This window comes from Vigna radiata, chromosome 9 (assembly GCF_000741045.1).
Source record: "Vigna radiata var. radiata cultivar VC1973A chromosome 9, Vradiata_ver6, whole genome shotgun sequence".
NCBI lineage: Eukaryota > Viridiplantae > Streptophyta > Magnoliopsida > Fabales > Fabaceae > Vigna > Vigna radiata.
Window position 1 is genome coordinate 4,713,626 of NC_028359.1, and position 17,930 is coordinate 4,731,555.

At 32.0% G+C, this 17,930-nt stretch overlaps 3 protein-coding genes across 4 annotated transcripts; all 3 read right to left on the minus strand.

The window, feature by feature from the left end:
- Nucleotides 1–1,459: 1,459 nt before the first annotated feature.
- Nucleotides 1,460–3,657, minus strand: LOC106773130 (cytochrome b561 and DOMON domain-containing protein At3g07570). Its single transcript, XM_014659821.2, has 4 exons — nucleotides 3,478–3,657; nucleotides 2,878–3,280; nucleotides 1,887–2,164; nucleotides 1,460–1,793 (listed from the first exon to the last, which is right to left on the minus strand). The coding sequence occupies exons 1-4, from the start codon at nucleotides 3,655–3,657 to the stop codon at nucleotides 1,518–1,520; spliced, it is 1,137 nt and encodes a 378-aa protein (XP_014515307.1). The 3' UTR covers nucleotides 1,460–1,517.
- Nucleotides 3,658–4,007: 350 nt separating this feature from the next.
- On the minus strand, nucleotides 4,008–11,574 carry LOC106773158 (cytochrome b561 and DOMON domain-containing protein At3g07570-like). 2 transcript variants are annotated; one of them, XM_022786467.1, is made up of 7 exons: nucleotides 11,201–11,574; nucleotides 10,702–11,107; nucleotides 7,165–7,337; nucleotides 6,569–6,974; nucleotides 5,470–5,753; nucleotides 5,153–5,372; nucleotides 4,008–4,045 (listed from the first exon to the last, which is right to left on the minus strand). In XM_022786467.1, exons 1-7 carry the CDS (start codon nucleotides 11,369–11,371, stop codon nucleotides 4,023–4,025), a joined length of 1,683 nt encoding a protein of 560 aa, XP_022642188.1. In that variant the 5' UTR covers nucleotides 11,372–11,574; the 3' UTR covers nucleotides 4,008–4,022. The 2 variants fall into 2 exon arrangements, with proteins under 2 accessions (XP_022642188.1, XP_014515345.1); XM_014659859.2 differs by lacking the exon at nucleotides 4,008–4,045 and having other exon boundaries at nucleotides 4,608–5,372.
- Nucleotides 11,575–11,723: 149 nt separating this feature from the next.
- On the minus strand, nucleotides 11,724–17,650 carry LOC106773179 (ribonuclease 2). The gene is made up of 9 exons (XM_014659894.2): nucleotides 17,364–17,650; nucleotides 16,870–16,898; nucleotides 15,951–16,024; nucleotides 15,497–15,598; nucleotides 15,384–15,387; nucleotides 15,028–15,119; nucleotides 13,887–14,048; nucleotides 13,390–13,486; nucleotides 11,724–12,127 (listed from the first exon to the last, which is right to left on the minus strand). Exons 1-9 carry the CDS (start codon nucleotides 17,558–17,560, stop codon nucleotides 12,081–12,083), a joined length of 804 nt encoding a protein of 267 aa, XP_014515380.1. The 5' UTR covers nucleotides 17,561–17,650; the 3' UTR covers nucleotides 11,724–12,080.
- Between the last annotated feature and the right edge of the window lie 280 nt (nucleotides 17,651–17,930).

Sequence of the window (17,930 nt, forward strand, 5' to 3'; positions counted from 1 at the left end):
ATATTTAGAGAGAAATTTTTCTAAACTAAATTATTGAAACTTTTGGTTAGCAAACTAGTTCTTAACATAAAAGTATCAAGTGTGAAACTTTCACTAATAGCAAACTAGTTGTTCACACAGAATAGTAATTTTTTACTCATTAATTAGAATTTGATTTTTTTTTATTTAATTTTGAAACACAATGATTTGAAAAAAAAAAAAAAAACTCACAAAGATTCAATGACAATTAGAAAAGTGTCAGAGAAAATGACATGTTATTTTAATACTTTTCGTGAAGAAAAATCATGCATGCAATTATTCTTCAGAATTATGTTCCATGCAACCATATATAATTATAAGAAAGCCAAACCAAACCAAGAGGTAGTTTGTGGCCAAATTTAATCTCTTTTATTTATCTTATTTTCCAACTCATGTCTCTTTAGCTTCTTCATAACTTGGTCTTCAGTTTTATTTATTTTTTTTTTGTTAAGGCTGTTTCTACTTTTACATATAAGAGATTTATAACTAATTTACATTTATTAAAAAAAATTGTTAATTTAGTTTAATACATCTTATTTGTTTTTTAACTATAATATAAAACTACTCTGAATTAATTAATATAGAGAATAATAATATACTAGAGTTTTAATTTTTAATCTATGATTAAAATCTTGAATGTTTCTCTAGTTTCTAATGATTTTTTTAACCTTTCGTTCTCAATAAAAAGAAACCTATTTGGTTTTTAGACTATAAAGCTTTGTTTACATAACTTTATTTCATTATTTAAAGAGCTACCTGAAAAAAAAAAAAAGAGGAGACAGAAAAATAATGAAAAACGTATTAGGGAAGCAATCATAAAAAAATAAATTATTAAGAATAAAAAATATAACTCCAACAATTTAACAAAGTTAAAAAGTACATTTAAGTCTTCTCAAAATCTTCCATCTTCCGAAAAATGATATCTCATATGATTTATTATCTATGATCCAAAATAGTTAAGAATATTTTTTTATCAAAATATAACTAAGACAAGAGAACTAAAAAGAAGGCTTATAAAAAAGAAAAATTGGCCTTACAACCGATTTAAGAGTTTTGTTAAAAAAAAATAAAAAAAATTCAACATCAGCTTTTCAAATCGAATTTTCAAAATACTATTTAAAAATCGATCTATTAAATTGATTGCATTGAAATCTATTAAAATGACGACTTTCAAATTGGTTTTCTCCAAGGTTGACTTAAAGTGGTATTTTTTAAATTTTTACATCATTATCTAATTTGATGATAATGGGAAATATATCAAATTTGGAGATCAAGAGTTTCCATAGCTAACAAAATATAAAAAAAAATTAATAAAGATAAAAAATACTTTAAATTAATTATACTCCTTTTTGGTGCATAGTTTAAATATGATTCTTTAAATTAATTATATTCCTTTTTGTCTCATTTCCATTGAAACTTGCATTTGGGGATGTGTGGTAAATAGTTATGATACATTACAAATTATGAATGATTTTGGATTAAAAATAAACATGTTTAAGCTAATAAGGAATCTCCACGGATTGAGGAGATAACTTAGTCTCTCTTCTTGCAATGATTCTCATTCTTATCTCCAAGAACACAAAAACAATGACCAAGATAGCAATAGTGACTCCATAAGCAAGAAACCACTTAGATCCTTCTCCTCCCAAATGGAGTCCATAAAAGGTGTTCAATATTGCAAAGATAATCAAAATCCTCCCCACATTATGATGATACCAATTCCAATACTTTCTTATCTTTGATTCTCTTCCTGGTCTTAATATAATGGCTAACACCTACCAAATCAAATCATAAATAAAAAACATGAGTGAAAATAACTTTGATTTTATATCAGAAAATGAGTTCGATAAAATGGTTAATTAATTAACCTGTAGGAAGCCAAGGATGATGATGAGGAATGCTACATTTTTGTGATGAGTGACTTGGAGATTCCTAGCTAAGAGCAATCCACATAAAACTCCAATTATGCCAGCAAGGAACCCAAATGCTTGAATTGAAGCATGTAGATAAAACCACATGGGATCCCTTTCTTTGAAGTATCGTGCAATTATGGATCCTATAATCATTAGAATGCTCCATCCCATAATGTTCAGAACTCCATGGCTTCTTCGAAGATTTAGGTTAGAATTTTTTCTAGTTGAACCTCCTGCAAGAGACCCAAAGTTGTTACAACATTCAGATTTAAACACACCAGGAGATATATGCCAAACATGTGTAATTCATAGTTTAAAAATGTGAACTTTAAGTCTAATTCAGTTTTAAAACCAGTATGTAAGATGAGATTTGTATTTATTTGTATATTATAAATTTACATTATCTCTCGTTGATGTAAGATCTCCAACACATTCCCTTACACTTAAACATATACATTTTGAGTATAGACTAAACATTAATGGTGGTTTAACAACGCGACTTTATGACGAGTAACACAGTCGTTCTAATAAATAACAGATCTTGTTAAAATAAATTTTAATACCATTTTAGAAAGTAAACTTTAATCTTAATTAAATTCTATAAAATCAGTTTGTAAAATATTCAGTAGTTATATACTCTAAATTCATCTTACTAATCTACGTGAGATTTCAACACAATTCATCACTTTCCAATTCATCAAATCCTATCAGTGCTACTTTATATGAAGGCGCTGTGTTCCAAAAACTTTTTTCAACACATGTATAATGTGTATTATTCATGTATAAAGATCTGCAGATTAATATCGAAATTGGTTCATTAAAAGGAGTAATTTCAATCTATGATAAGAAAAAACAGTAATTAATACTTTAACAGACTCATGATTTATTATGCATATGTGTCATGTATTGATGTTGATGATGAACAACAAAAGGGTTCTTCACTAACCTTTTGAATAATCAATGGTTACTGATGTCTGATCAATATGTTTGGGCAAGTCATAGCTTGGATAATCAGGAAACTGGCCATTGGGTCCAATGGCAAATATGAGATTGGAAGAAGGTTGAGTGGTCTTCAATTGAAAGATCAAGTAACCAAGTGAACCAGTTGCTGGAACAAATGATGCATTCATAATATAAAGATCACTTCTGTCTTTAATCACTTCATCTTTTGATTTTCCACCCAGATAGTAATATTTCATGCCCCCAGCACCTGGAGATGGCATCCACCCCACAATGGCACTAGAACCCACCATGCTTCCATCTTTTGAGAACCCTATTGCTGCATAAGCTTTTGGGTCTAATGGGAATGAAAATATGAAGCTCCACACATCTGATGAAGCCTTAGCATACTGATCAGAGAACCAAACAAAAAAAAAAGATACCTGATTAAATTTTTAATGTTACACTCAAGTTCAGTTTATGTATATTTCAATTAGTCTAATGACTATGTTTAAAGTGTTGTTATTCATATGATGAAGCTTTATAAAACCAATGCTTCTGAAAAGTTTATTCAGAGTCTGTTGACAGAAAAATGTAAGTCACATACTCTAAGAATGAAACTGTGAGCAGGCCAAACAGAACTGCAGAGGAGTGAACTTGTATCGAAAGGGATAGGAAGCTGAAGTTGCTGCAATTTAGAGGAGCATGAATCTTGAGAAGTCACAAAGGTTGATGAACTATAGAGCATAATGAACAAGATTATCTGACAGAAACTTCTTAACTTCATCTTTGTGTGGAGGAAGATAATTAAGGACCAAAGACGGCAGAAGTAACTACTCAGAGTGTGTCACTGATTATGTTCAATTTTATAGTGAAAAGGTATGATCATCCTTGAAATTATAAATGGTTGTTTTTGACAATTGGCATTGCCGGCTGGAACCAGACATGCAGGCACTGCTATTGTTTCATTCAAATGTTAGAGAAGACCAACCAGCCAACTGCGTACGGTGTTAATTTTAAGCTGCAAAATCAACCAAAATGGTATCATAATAAGTTAGTTTGAGGAGACTTTGTTGTTGGAACTACTGTCTTGTAGCATGCCACTTATCATGGTAATAATGATATACCTTCATAATGTGACTTGAACTTCTGTTATGTAAAATAAGAATATTGAACTGATAAAAAATAAAAAGAGTTGACATCAGTATATCTTAATAATATTTTTAGTCATTTTAATTAATTTTCTTTGTGTATGCAAAATAATAATCAGGCATTCATGTATGCATGTGAAGACTCATAATTATGTGAATCTTGCATAGGAATATGCTGAAAAAAAAAAAACAATTCTGATGTATAAATTAGACTTAGGTTAAACTTTGACATTAATTAATGTTATGTTTACTTCATATTCTCACTCTATATGTTTATCCTTAAATTTAATAATACTAGTTGGTTGGTTTTTGTTTCAATTTATGGGATCAAAGTCAAGTCTTCTTCTCATAATAGTCTTCAAAGTCACTGTTTGGTTAAATTGAGAAGCTGTGTGCAGAAGGCACTCCATTATTAAAGTTAGTAAATATCTCATAATATTAACAATAAATGTGCAAGAAATGTAAAGAATGTAACCAACTTACCACAGTACCACAAATCTATGATTACGTCCAATTGATAATGGTTTAGCTTAGAATTAACATAACTATTTTTAACATTAATTCCAATTTTAGTTCGACCATTCTGTTTTCCGATCAATTCCCATGAGATTGTAGCCTGTTCAACCGTCCAATTCTTGAACTGATCGGACAGTCTGATTCTTGAGTTGACTAGATAACTATACTATACATTTTTTATTCCCACGTTTAGGAGATTCGAAAAAACTGGAGATTTAATTTCATTATTACCTTATAACTACTATGTGTAGACTTGTGTCTTTTGTTTATAAAAAAATTGCAAACTTCTCACAGTATTTAGTACAACACCAGTTATTAAACGTTGGGGGTGGAAATCTATTTTTTAATTAATGTATGTTTACTTTATTAACAACAGAGTTTTGTATAATCTCATTTTTATATAATGTAATGGACTACTGACAGCAATTTGTCGAAGCTGGCTTTGGCATTAAGAGGAAGAGGAATGCATAATTAAAATATATGTTAAACATAAAATTAATAGTATGAGCAATTCTCTTGGTACAAAATTAAGTTACAAATGGAAGTAAAGTTGCAAAAAAAAAGGGCAGTGGTGAAAGAAATAAAAATGTATGAAGGAAAGAATTTAGTCTTTACTGCAGAGTTGTGTCTCAAAAGTAAGTGCCATTGTAAGTAATATGGCCAGCACAATACCATAACCTATATTCCATCCACTTCCCTCCTTCCCTAATTGGATTCCATAGAAAATGTTAGCCACGGCTAGTATAATCAAAATTCTCCCCATGTTATGATGGTATAAATTCCAATACTTTCTCACTTTTGATTCCTTCTTTGGTCGACCAAGCAAAGCCATTACCTACAAAAACCATATAAAGCTTTTGAGTATTCTAAAGGATACATAGTTTGAAAAAGTTTAAGACAAAGTGCAGAATTACGAAAAATGTAAAGTATACCTGGAAGCAGGATAGAACGAAAATGATGATTCCAAGAGCCTTGTGAAGACTAACGTCAACATGGAGTTGATTATTCAACACAAAACCACTAATTACACCAATTACTCCAAGAACAAAACCCAAGAATTGAACTGAAGCATGAAAATAAAACCAAAATGGATCCCATTCCCTGAAGTAACGAGCAACTATTGCTCCCATTATGATTAGGATGCCCCATCCCAAGATATTCAGCACTCCATGGCTTCTTTTCAGGTTCATATATGAGTTTCCTAATGCACTTGAACCTGTTTCCAATAATACCATAAACAAACCTTTTCAATGTTTGTTCCCAACAAAAAAAAAAAAAAACTTTTCATTGTCATCCCTAATATTCAAATATGACTACTACATCTATTCACGAACTTACTGAGGGCAAGCATGAACAATAGTAGCATTTCTCATTTTACTGAGGCCAAGCTACTCAACTATATACATAAATATATACATACATACATACATACATACATATATATATATATATATATATATATATATATATATATATATATATTATATAAAAAGAAGAAGAAGAACATATGTGGGTTTGGTTTGGTGGAAGGTCGAGTCGGATTTACATTTCAACTAGATTATTCTTACATGAAGATGAGAAAAGAATGTCCTCTCAACAACCACAAACCACTGCAAATAGTTTTTGACAGCAAGAATGGGCCAGGTATTGGTTCAATCATTTGTCAAAATCAACTCAACCAAAAGGTCATTGCTAGAATAATCCTAATTGGTCTACCTGTTTTCGAAATATCATTTTTTTCAAACCTTGTCATATGCACATATAAAATCATGAGAGATGAATAATTTATGCAATATACTGCACAATTTATCTGTCCATCCATCTTCATCGTATCACTGATTTTAGCATATTTTTCCATTTCATTTTCTTCTTCTTACCTTTACTGTAAAAAGATTGTTTATCCCGGAGTAAAATCTGTGAAAAAGGGATTAATGTAATTTCTTCTCATGCATGCTCCGCTAGCCCGATTCACTCAGTTAATTTATTCACAAGAATGTGCAAAAACACCTGCATGGCTGATTTTTTACTAACCTGTTGCGTAATTCATCGTAATGGAGACTTTGTCTTGGTGCTGTGTTAATGCAAAACTTGGTGGTGAAGGGAACACACCGTTAGGTCCAAAGGCATAAATCAAGCGGGACAGAGGTTGGTTGGTTTGTAACTGGAATGCCATGTACAAACGTGAGGACTGTGATGTAATGAAGGTTGAGTTGGTGAGAACTTTTAAGTTGCCTCTATCTGGCACCACTTGGTTTGGTGCGAGTCCTGTTAGATAATACTGTTTCATGCCTCCACCTGCCCCATTGGATGAGATCCACCCCACAATGGCACTTGAACCCACCATGCCTCCATTGGGAGAGAACCCCATTGCTATATAAGAATTTGTGTTCGGTGCTGACAGAATGAAGCTCCATATGTTTGGAGAAGTCTGAGAATACTGCACAGTTAATGCATATACAGTTAGTGTTGGTTTGATATTAATTTATGATTGGTTATCGTTAAACTTGTTATCCAAACATTGATCTTGAGATGGGATACACAATCATATTATAATGACACTAACTTTGAAGGGTTATTTTGAACTAACTTATAGAAACTGGTTAATTCAAGAACTATGCACGACTTACTCTAAGGATATATCCCTGAGCATTCCAAACAGGAAGACAATTGAGATTGGTTGTGTCGAAGAGGAGAGGAACACTGAGGTTTAGATTGGAGACACAGGAGTCTGGTGCTTGTGAAGTACTACTTCCATCTACTTGTGAAGAATTTCCATCCCCTTGTGAACTTCCAATGTTGGCTGAAGCATGCAAACAAATAGTGAACATGAGAAATGCTACAGATATCTTCATTTCTCTCTATTGTTTATGCTTGTGTTGTGTGTTTGCAAACGTATTCATGAGATTGTTAAAGCAAGAAAGACGTACTGCTATATGATTAAGTAAAGGAAAGGAAAAGATTGATACAATAAACAATGGTACAGGTAGCGGTGTATCAATAATTATGGTGAAAGGAAGGCTAGCTAACTTAAACCATTAAGTTTCCAATAATGATAATTTTGACACTCATAAAACTTTTCCATTCATTTGATATTCTTTTTTATTATTTTTATTTTTTTCTTTCTAAAAAAATATAAAAAATTACTGTTACCATCTTATTTTTGTACTTGTATTATATCTCAAGTGAATATAAAAATGTGTTATCTTATCATTATTCTTAAGTTTCCTTTATTCATAACAAAATATTGATTTTGATTATGGAAAAATCATCATGTTCTCAAAGAAAATAAAGTGTTGTCAACGTAAGGTAAATTATGAAAAGGAAAATGATAGATGAGTCATTTGGCAACATACTGTTAAGGATAAAATAATCGTTTAAAAGGTCAACTTTTACATTTATAAAGAAAAAAAATTAAAATATAACGCCAAAATGAGTATAAAAAGTTTTTTATGTCAAAATATCACTTTTCTTATAAAAAAAAAAAGAAGCAATCTCTCCCTATATTTTCTTAAGTTATATCTACTTTGTTTTTTTTTTGGAAAGAGAATAATTTTTTTTTTCAAATTTAAAGCATCCTTTTGTATGGAGTCAGTGATCCTTAGTACGCTAACCAAACACGGTATTTTAAAGAAACAGTATTTGTCTTAATAACCTCCATTTTCCAAAGAAATAAATAATGTCATGTTGGAAAAAAAGTCGTTATAGTCCTCTATACTTCTGGTTTAATGTTGTTAAATTCATTAATAAAAAGGGTTAAATCTATATTTTTAAAAGTTCAAAGACGAAATTATTAATACAAAATATTTTATTGGAAGAATAGAAACTCAAACCATTTTTTTTCTATCATATTGATAATTTTATTAACACTATGAAACTTCAAATTTAGAATGCATGAAATGGAGTGGGTGAAGCGGAATTTGCTTTATTTTCTTTGAGATTTTCTCATGAATTTTAACTTTTGAGTCTCGTCTACGTATGATTTGAGAAGAGATCAAAATAAAATCTTAAATTGGGAATTTCAATATCATTAAATAGAATTATAATAATTATATTTTTCTATTTGATCTTTCCATCATTAACTCTTTGTGTCGTATATTTGATTTCTGTGTCCTCTCTTTGTATATCGTAATGTATATGTATATATGTATCATTTCTATTTCAACTTAGGTCCCTTAAAGCACTCAACTCTCAATAAATATTGTCCGACTTGTTTTCTTTATTCTTTCTCTTGGGTCATTGGGTCAGTATGCTTTCCATCTACCAAAAAGTTTAAAGTCAATAAAAATTAATTGATGTTAAAAATATACTAAAAACGCATAAAAATTAAAGTCAATAAATAAATAAATCATATTTGATTCAACCTTCACTAAAAGTTACTAAGATTAAGATCAACAACATGAATTTATAATAATAATAAGTGTATAACCAAATGATGAGGATGCGACTTTTTAAAATTAAAATACATGTTTATAATTGACTAAAGGATGTATGGACTGAAACTTCTAAATTAGTGGGAAGAGGAAAAAAAGAGTAATACATCTTACTAAAGTTTTATTTAGACACAAAATAGGTTCAAGGACATTTGAAGTCCTAGGAAAAAATATACAACGGGATCCTTTAATAGTTTGAAATATATTTTTTTTTCCACAAATGATTCGATTTTTATTTTACTTTTGCAGTTTAATATAATATATTAAAATTTCAGGTAATAAAACATTTAGTTATTTAGTTTTTCGTTAAAATAGATTTTTTTTTAAAATTATTTTATTAATTTTGACTTTGATTTTCTTAACTAAAATGAGTGCAATAGAAATAGCTAAAAGATATTATATATTTGGATAGAGAAACTACAGTTTTATAAATTGTAGAATAAAATTATGAACCGAAAGTTTTTAATATAAATATAATATATGCATTTTATTGACCGGGGAAATAGAACGTTTAAGGTGGACCCTACCAAACCTAAGGAAAGTTAAAGAATCAGATTGCTTCAAATGAACTCGATCTGGTAGTTATCCCATAACTTCCAAGTCGGAGAGAACATAAAAGAACGTGTGAATCTAAGACTAAAGACTGTTGTTGCAACACAAACCAGTTTGTCGGCTGTTTTCTTTTTCTCTCTCCCTATGTTTCGAAAAGAGGATTCAATGTTCCAAGAAATGGAACTGTCACAACCAACACATGAAGTTCCACTATTTACTCTTCTCTACTTGTTTTGGCTTTTACTAGTATAGTTTTTGATTGAACACTTCACCCACTCTATAATGCCCAACCAAAGAATTCTCCGGCTGAATCAATGAATTCTGAATAGTATGCCGTCAAATTTCAACCACAGGCATAATGATATATAATGACCCATACTTCCATATTAGCCACTAATCATATATTATGATTACCTTGCACAATAGAGGGTTCAAAGTAAAGTAAAGAAAAGAAAATCATATATTATTTACTATAGTTAACTTTATTTGTTTCAGTCATAAGAAGTTTGTTAAAAATTAAAGGAATTAATTATTTTTGTACTCTATAATTTGTTTATTTTATTTAATTTAGTCTTATTAATAAAAAAATAATCAGGTCTTTTCATCTTAATATGCACCAAGTTAATATTACACAATTAACAATATAACCATTAATCTGCACCAAGTTAACATTAATAATTTTAATTTACAAGTAATATAATTTATTTTCATTATAATAGTGACAATTTATACAACCAATAAAATTAACTTCAAAAAAAAAAAAACCCACCATATTGTTGCATTTTTAAAATTAAGGAATTTTACTAAATTTGAAAACAGTTACATTATTGCATTTTTAAATTGAGGGATTGAAACTTATATTAATTGACATACCAGATTGAATAAAGACTAAGTAAATAATAGGAAAAAAATCTTAATGAAGCCAAAGCATAACTAAAAAATCTTTTTTGATTTTGCCTTAAAACTCAGTTAAATAATAGAAAATTAAGGTTTACTGTTCAAGCAATACGTTTTTTTCAGATCATGGCTAAAAAAAATCACAACAGCTTAGTTATCACCGAATTGTAAGGAAAATAATCATAATATTTAGCTCATATACGATTAATAAGTCCATAGACTGTCGTTTAGAAAATAAATTTATTTAAAAGAAAACAATTATTTAAGAGAGTATTTCCAACTAACCTTTTGAGTAGTCTATTCTTGTGGAAACCTTGTCTAGGTGTTTGGTTAGTGCAAAGCTTGGTGGTGCAGGGAATAAACCGGTGGATCCAGTGGCAAATATCAGCGAGGACAAAGGATCAGCAGTTTGTAACTGAAACACCATGAACAGACGAGAGTTCTGTAAAGTGATGAAGGTTGAATTGGCTATCACCTGTAGGTTGCCCTTATCAGGAACCACCTGATTTGGAGTGACCCCACCAAGATAATACTGCTTGATCCCTCCACTGGCTCCTCTTGATGCCACCCACCCCACCATGGCACTTGAACCAACCATGCCGCCACTGACAGAGAATCCCATGGCTATGTAAGAATTTGTGTCTGGGGTAGAAAGAATGAAACTCCAAATGTTTGCATAAGTCTGAGCATACTGCAACGTTTACACATAGGTTAGTATATACATGCGGTGCTATTGGAATAAGGTCATATACATGTGATTGAAATTAAAAAATGGTGCACTTACTCTGAGGATGAAACTTTGAGCATCCCATACAGAAAGGCAGAGAAGGTTGGTTGTATCAAAGGGGATAGAAACATTGAGGCTTAGATTGCTGGTACACGAGTCTGCTTCCGGGCTTGGAAGAAAGAATGAACAAAGAAAAGTAATCACGAAGAGAAGTCTTAGAGCCTTCATTTGTCTCTATTATTATGCAAGTGGTGTCAGTTTGAAAGATGTGGTAAGCATGAGTAAGTCTTACTAATCTTATTCAAGCCGGGCTTACTATTCCTACTGAAGCTAGAAAGGGGAAAAATAAACGATGTAATGATTGTCATTTTGTAACTAACATGGTGCAGGGCCTATTCTCAATTATGATCATAAATTGAAGACGAAGATTGAAGTACATGAAAGATTAAAAAACGAAAAATAAAAATGGCAAGTTTTTGTCGGACTGAAGTCTGTCTGGTGTTTCACTCATCTAATTAAAGGCAACACGAACTCGTACATGAATTCATACGTGATGCAAATGTATGCAAAGAAACAGAGATGTAGGGTAAATTATAGGAAAAGTAACATATTCATAGTTCCATATATGATACAACAACATATTCCATTATACGGTTGTACACTCTTCCAATAATAAAGAAAATGATAAAAACCCATACTCCAAATACATGGCAATAGGCTCGGGACAGCTCCCAATTCCCAAATAATACTTTCAAGCATCGCTTCATTTTTCTCGGCCAGACTTTAGCACGTCTAGATCCCAATCCACATGTCCAGGTCTTCATTCAATTCACTTGTCTCCAAATTGATAAATGGTACAACTAAATAATTTTATTCGTGTGCCTTTGTTCTTGCGCAAGATACAGAAATTTACAGATAGAATTACAGTACCATAACCTTATATAGCTGCATCATCAGAGGCCTGACTTTGAAGTCCGTCGCGCCCTACAAACGCATAGATAATTGTGGCATTAATAAATTGCAATGGATTTCCTAATCCAACGTAATGATCAACGTTTTCACACAAAATTCACGAGATAAAAAAATTCATATTAAAAGGTATGTTTAAATCAAAGAAATTTCATCCACTAGGTAATAATACTTGACAATAGAGACTGCAATAAAATAGCAGCAGATAACAATTACAGACTGCCTAGTACCTCAACATAAACCTGGACAAAAGCAGCTCCTTCTACAGGAATGACCCCTTTCAATTCTCACTATAATTTTGAAATTTGAGGTAAATTTTTGGAACAAATTAGCAATTAAGTTGAACACCGTCTAAGAATGCTAGGTATCTATATATGATGCATGGGTATTTAGGAATATTTTGTTTTACATCAACTGTTAGTTACTCTTTTGAGCCTGTGTTATGCCCTGGCTTGGGTATGCCTCGCAATTTTAAAACATTCATTTCTAGGGTATACTTTCACAAGTTCTGAAAAGTCTCACATGATTACAAACACGTACCAAACATCGGTGATACCCTTGGAAATTCATACCGGAGGCATCTCTATTGACACTGGGATTCTCACTCAAAGCCACTAATGGGATTGAGATATTATTCACGTAATTGAGCAGTTTGCAGACTAACTACAATAGTTTATATTATACCAACAACAAAAAATTCCAATTCTATTAGTTATCTTCAGCCAGGTATGTGAGAGGGTAAGTATCTGTGGCAGTTGGAGAGGGACAAAACTGTTTTCAAGTGATTTCTTGGCCCAAAAAATGCTTTCTTGGCTCCCCAGTTGTTTTAAGCCCAGGACTACCTCAAGGGTGTAGCATTAGCAATCTTGGATTAGCAAGGATTGGGAAGCCTTGCTCATACTTAGTTCAATTAACAACCAACATGTTACTACAATTAAATCAAAAAGAGAAAAAAATAGCTAATGAACAAATCAATCTGCGGCCACCTACCATTGACGAAGTCTCAATAATACTCGATAGTTCAATTCACGTTAAATTAATCTAACCAAACTCGTGCGTCAGGTCAATCAATTTCAGATTTTCCCACGAAGTCCAAAAAATTATTAACCATTTTCCAAACAAATGCTTCATTACACGATAACTAGAATAGACTACAGACCAGCTCCTTCATCCTTAATCCACTGGTCACGTAAGTTATAGAAAATTAGTTTGGTGGCTAAGAGTAACTGAAACAACTAAAAATAAGGATATAAAAGATGAAACGGCAGTGAACTTACCTACTGAAACCGACTCAGGCAAGCCAACATACTTGGGACATCCTTTTGAAGTAACCATGTCAATTTTAACATCAGAACTAACAGCACAATCTCGGGGCTGCAAAACGGCAGACAATATATTCTAGAATTAATAATGGCCAAATTACTGTTTTTGAATAGAATCCCATGAAATCATAGCATTAATGGGGATTCTCTGATAATGTACATGAAAGTTTGTTTAACCAGTGGCGTATTTCTTAAATTTCTAAAAATAAACCAAATTCCTACCAATTATATACATTGAGTTAAATGTCTGTCATACAGATCTAAAACATCTCAATAATCTCACAACTATTACATGTGTCTTATGCAGTATTACATTAAAATTTACCAGAGTACAATACTGACATCAATAAGACAAATATGCCAATCTCCCACCATAAATAAGACAAATATTTGCACATATATTCGTTTCTTGTGTGCTAAACATATATTACAGAGTAGAGCAGATTTCATACCTGGAAGTCCTTGTAAAAGCATAGACGAAGTTCCTCAATATAATCTTTTGAGCAAATTATTAAAGGAGATGCATGAAAAGCATTCTCAATGGCAGAGATAATGCCTCCTAGGGGATACCTTTCTGTATTAGAGGGAACATATCCAGCATCATTTAGAACACTCTGGAAAAGTGTTGAAAAAAACAATACTCAGAGTGTGTCCCAATGCAGGCAAGCATTAGTTCTAACAATGAAAATGTTTTACAAACACAACTAGTAATCATTCTGAAAACAGAGTAAGCACCAAACCAATTAAGCAGTTTTTCAACAATTGAGAACCTGTGACCAGGATTTTAAGTCTTCAATGCTAATCAATAAGATGGCAGCCCAAGTTGCCAACAAAATTTTGGTATAATTCAGGCTCTATGCATGTACTTGGATCACACTAGCAACAGACTAATTGGAGTGGTTCAGCAGATAGGAAAAAGAAAAATGGAAATGTAATAGGTGCAGAACAGAGAAAAAAATGACCATATTCAGTAGAGCCAATTTGGGAGAACTTAGAGGCAGAATTGAAAAGAATAAAGCACTCACAGAGTACTTGAGAAACCCTAAAGTCTCCTCCCAATACTTCCTACTCTGAAACTATTCTCTCTCGTGGATAGCTTCTCCTTTATAGCCATGGCCTAACTCATCTCTCACATATTCTCAAATGCACATGACCAAATAGACCACAAATTAATTAATTCATTAATCAACAGACAAATTCTAGCAACCGGAGGAAGGTATTATTGGTCAAATAATCCATTAATCGGCATTGAAACATTATACGTATTGCAAGAGGAATCATGGGATGCCTAACTTATTAATCAGTATACAATTTTATTAGCTTTTATGGATGATTGGAAGCGGGAAGACAGAAGTAAAAATTGACAGTTGCATTGAATAATAACCTCTAGTTGTCTAACTAATAGTATTCAGTAAAGAAAGTTTCATGCTATATCTATGAGGAAAAATGATAATGATCAATGGAATGGAGAAACAAAAATTTATTTAATTATATCAATCAATGTATTTTGATCATTTTTCATATGAAGTCATTGCCTAAAGAAAAAACAGAGAAAATTCTGGTACTAAAAAAGCAAAGATTTTGCAAACTTACAGTAACATTGTATTTGAAATAGACATTCAGAACTCCCAGAAAATAATCATATTCATTTCGAAATACAGGATAAGAGCACGTGCCATGTGTCTCTGCAAATGAAATTACAGTATTAGAAAATAGGAAAAAGTACAAGAAAACCATATCATTTTGCCTCAGAAAACAGCCAAAAGAGTAAAAACAAAGATCTATTAAAAACTTTGAACATTCTGTTCTGCACCAATTTAACACCGGGTACAGCTCACTCTATCCACAAGTTGCAGGTTTTAGGAAAACAACACAACTAATACTCAAGAAAAACAATGAATAAACTCATTAAACCAGGTAAGCAACCAAAAGCTATGAAAGATTATTACCCCACTGCCGATGCCAGCCAGGTTTGATAACCCAAGAAGCGCAATTGAAAAAAGAAAAATTAGTCCATAATAATTTAAGGTTGAATAGGAAGCTAACTAATTCCAACAACCACCTCATGAGCCCAAAATATTCCTTTCCCACCATGGCATAATGATGGCTTGCCACAGCTCAATGATGGCCAATATTGCTCTAAAGCATTAGTCAAAGTCGATATCTACACACAAGATGAAACAATGGTGGAAATGAAGACACCAAATTGTAATAATATATAAAAGTAACACTAATGCAACCAACCAAAATACAAACAATTAATACTTGAAAGCATTAAAATATTGCAGTTTCAAAAGCAAAAAAGAGAACTGTCTTGGCTTTGTTCAATAGATAGTTAATACTTTATCATTGAACCAATTACATAGTAAAACTAAAAAAAGGCCATAAACTTTCCAGTACAACTCTGAGAGGCAACTCACTTTCATTCTTCACGAAATCTCTTATCAGTCAAAGCATGAAACTAGTGTATGTTATTTGTTATCAAATGACTTGAAAAATAAGGCTGGGCAATATACCTCTTTCGGATTGAAACTGGCTCTAGAACAACAGGATGGCCAGGATCCATCATTGTAGTCAGGCCAGAGTCCATCTATCATACACGTAGACAGAACCTGTTAAGCTATTTGTTGCTGGAACCTCATTGCTCAACGGACATAAGCAAAATGATCAATATGTTTTTTACCACCCAAAACAGATTTATTTTTAACAAACAAAGTAATCTAAACGAAAATGATTGATGAGGAAGAAATGACAGACAAAAGAACTCAGAACGAAAAAAAAAACCAAAAAGTCATACTTTAAGCTAATTTCTCAATGAGTACATTACTTTTCTAGACCGGACCAGGGATTCACACCTGAGAAAAAGATATTAACTCAGAACATAGTCAATGCAAGTAGGAAAGTTCAAGTAAAACTAGTAATAAGCACTTGGTCTTCAACATAGTGATGTTTTTGCATACTTAATTTCGTAGCAAAAAAAAAGAATTCCACATGGTCTAAATTTACAACAACAACCTCAAAAGAGGTTTTAACTCAGAACATAGTCAATGCAAGTAGGAAAGTTCAAGTAAAACTAGTAATAAGGATTCCACATGGTCTTAAACATAGTGATGTTTTTGCATACTTATTTTCATAGAAACACAAAAGAATTCCACATGGTCTAAATTTACAACAACAACCTCAAAAGAAGAAATTAAATCGGAATATATTCAATGCAAGTAGTAAAATTCAAGAAAAACAAGAAACGGGTATTCCACGCAGACTAAACTTAGAACGGCAAGCTCAGAAGGAGAAAATAACTCAGAACACAGTCGATGCAAGTAGCCAAATTGAAGAAAAAAAAGTAATAAGTATTCCATGAGGTCTAGATTCACAACAACATGCAAAAAGTATTCCACCACCACGACAATGCCGCATTTGAAACCTAGTACTCACGTATGGTGAATATTTTTGGAGAATTGGAGCTGCAATCAGAAACGTAAACATGTCAGCCTCTCATCAAGTGCTTCACATAAGTTGCATAACAAAAAAACAAAAGATAAAGCTTACATAAAGTTCCTTAGCTACCTTTGCCATTATTCTGCCATCAGAATTAGAGTTCTATTTTGCTAACTAGCCTAGATTTGCATTAAAGATCAACACAAATTACCGAAGTAAAATTCCAATTCTGGTTAGAGAATAACACGAAAGTAGCTGTAGAACTATAACTAAGTTTTGTCCTCTTAAAAATTCATTCCATAGAGTAATTATTATCATCAACAAAAAAGAGAGTCCAAATTCGATCAAAAAGGCACAATACAAACAGATTAATCACTCCACGTTTTCAAGTCAAAGTAAAATTACAAAATGATCAAACCTAAGAATTGAACCAATGGAACGTAACAAATTGAGAAATGGAAAGGAAAAAGTGGTGTAAAATACTAGATTACCCTCTGCAGCAACCGTTGGTGGGACAGCAACTGCGCGTGCGCTGGCAGTAAGTGCCGGGCCATTGCAAGGCCAAGATGAAATAGTCAAACTCTCGCTGATTGTCGAGCGACGCAACCGGCGCGGCGCGTGCTGGAGGCATCGCCAGCGCTGTCAGCGCGAGAATAGCGAGCACCAGCCACGAGGTCAAAGGAGGCATCGTTCGTTTTCCGTTGTTGGCGATGGTTGCGTCCAAGTAGATTGGAGGAGATCAAGGGTATTAGGCTATATATAGTAGTAGAAGAAAGGTGAGTTAGTTTGGCATCTGCATTTTAAATTACTTCCAACCTTTTCCAGTTTCATACGTAACCCAAATCAGACCGGGAATATTCTAAAATATATTCATCTAATATCAAAGTAATGTTATAAAGTACAATTTTAATTTGATAGAAATAATTTTTTATTTGATGGAAAGCTCTCAATTCTAAATTATATTTTAATCTACGCAAATTATTTAAATTACTATTCAAGATTAATTTTACCTCTTCGTATAAAATCTTTCAAAAGAAATTATTTCAATAATCAAATTA

What these genes read in the sequence shown, in the direction of transcription:
- LOC106773130 (XM_014659821.2), bottom strand. Translation starts at nt 3,657, where the DNA reads ATGAAGTTAAGAAGTTTCTGTCAGATAATCTTGTTCATTATGCTCTAT. An exon ending in AACCATTGATTATTCAAAAG is followed by an intron (nt 2,165 to 2,877) that starts GTTAGTGAAGAA and finishes GGTCTCTTGCAG; the next exon opens with GAGGTTCAACTAGAAAAAAT. An exon ending in TCATCCTTGGCTTCCTACAG is followed by an intron (nt 1,794 to 1,886) that starts GTTAATTAATTA and finishes TTGATTTGGTAG; the next exon opens with GTGTTAGCCATTATATTAAG.
- LOC106773158 (XM_022786467.1), bottom strand. Translation starts at nt 11,371, where the DNA reads ATGAAGGCTCTAAGACTTCTCTTCGTGATTACTTTTCTTTGTTCATTC. An exon ending in TACGATGAATTACGCAACAG is followed by an intron (nt 5,754 to 6,568) that starts GTTAGTAAAAAA and finishes TATTGGAAACAG; the next exon opens with GTTCAAGTGCATTAGGAAAC. An exon ending in TCGTTCTATCCTGCTTCCAG is followed by an intron (nt 5,373 to 5,469) that starts GTATACTTTACA and finishes TGGTTTTTGTAG; the next exon opens with GTAATGGCTTTGCTTGGTCG.
- LOC106773179 (XM_014659894.2), bottom strand. Translation starts at nt 17,560, where the DNA reads ATGCCTCCTTTGACCTCGTGGCTGGTGCTCGCTATTCTCGCGCTGACA. An exon ending in CCAGTTTCAATCCGAAAGAG is followed by an intron (nt 15,599 to 15,950) that starts GTATATTGCCCA and finishes TCTTGTGTGTAG; the next exon opens with ATATCGACTTTGACTAATGC. An exon ending in GCCTGAGTCGGTTTCAGTAG is followed by an intron (nt 12,128 to 13,389) that starts GTAAGTTCACTG and finishes ATGCGTTTGTAG; the next exon opens with GGCGCGACGGACTTCAAAGT.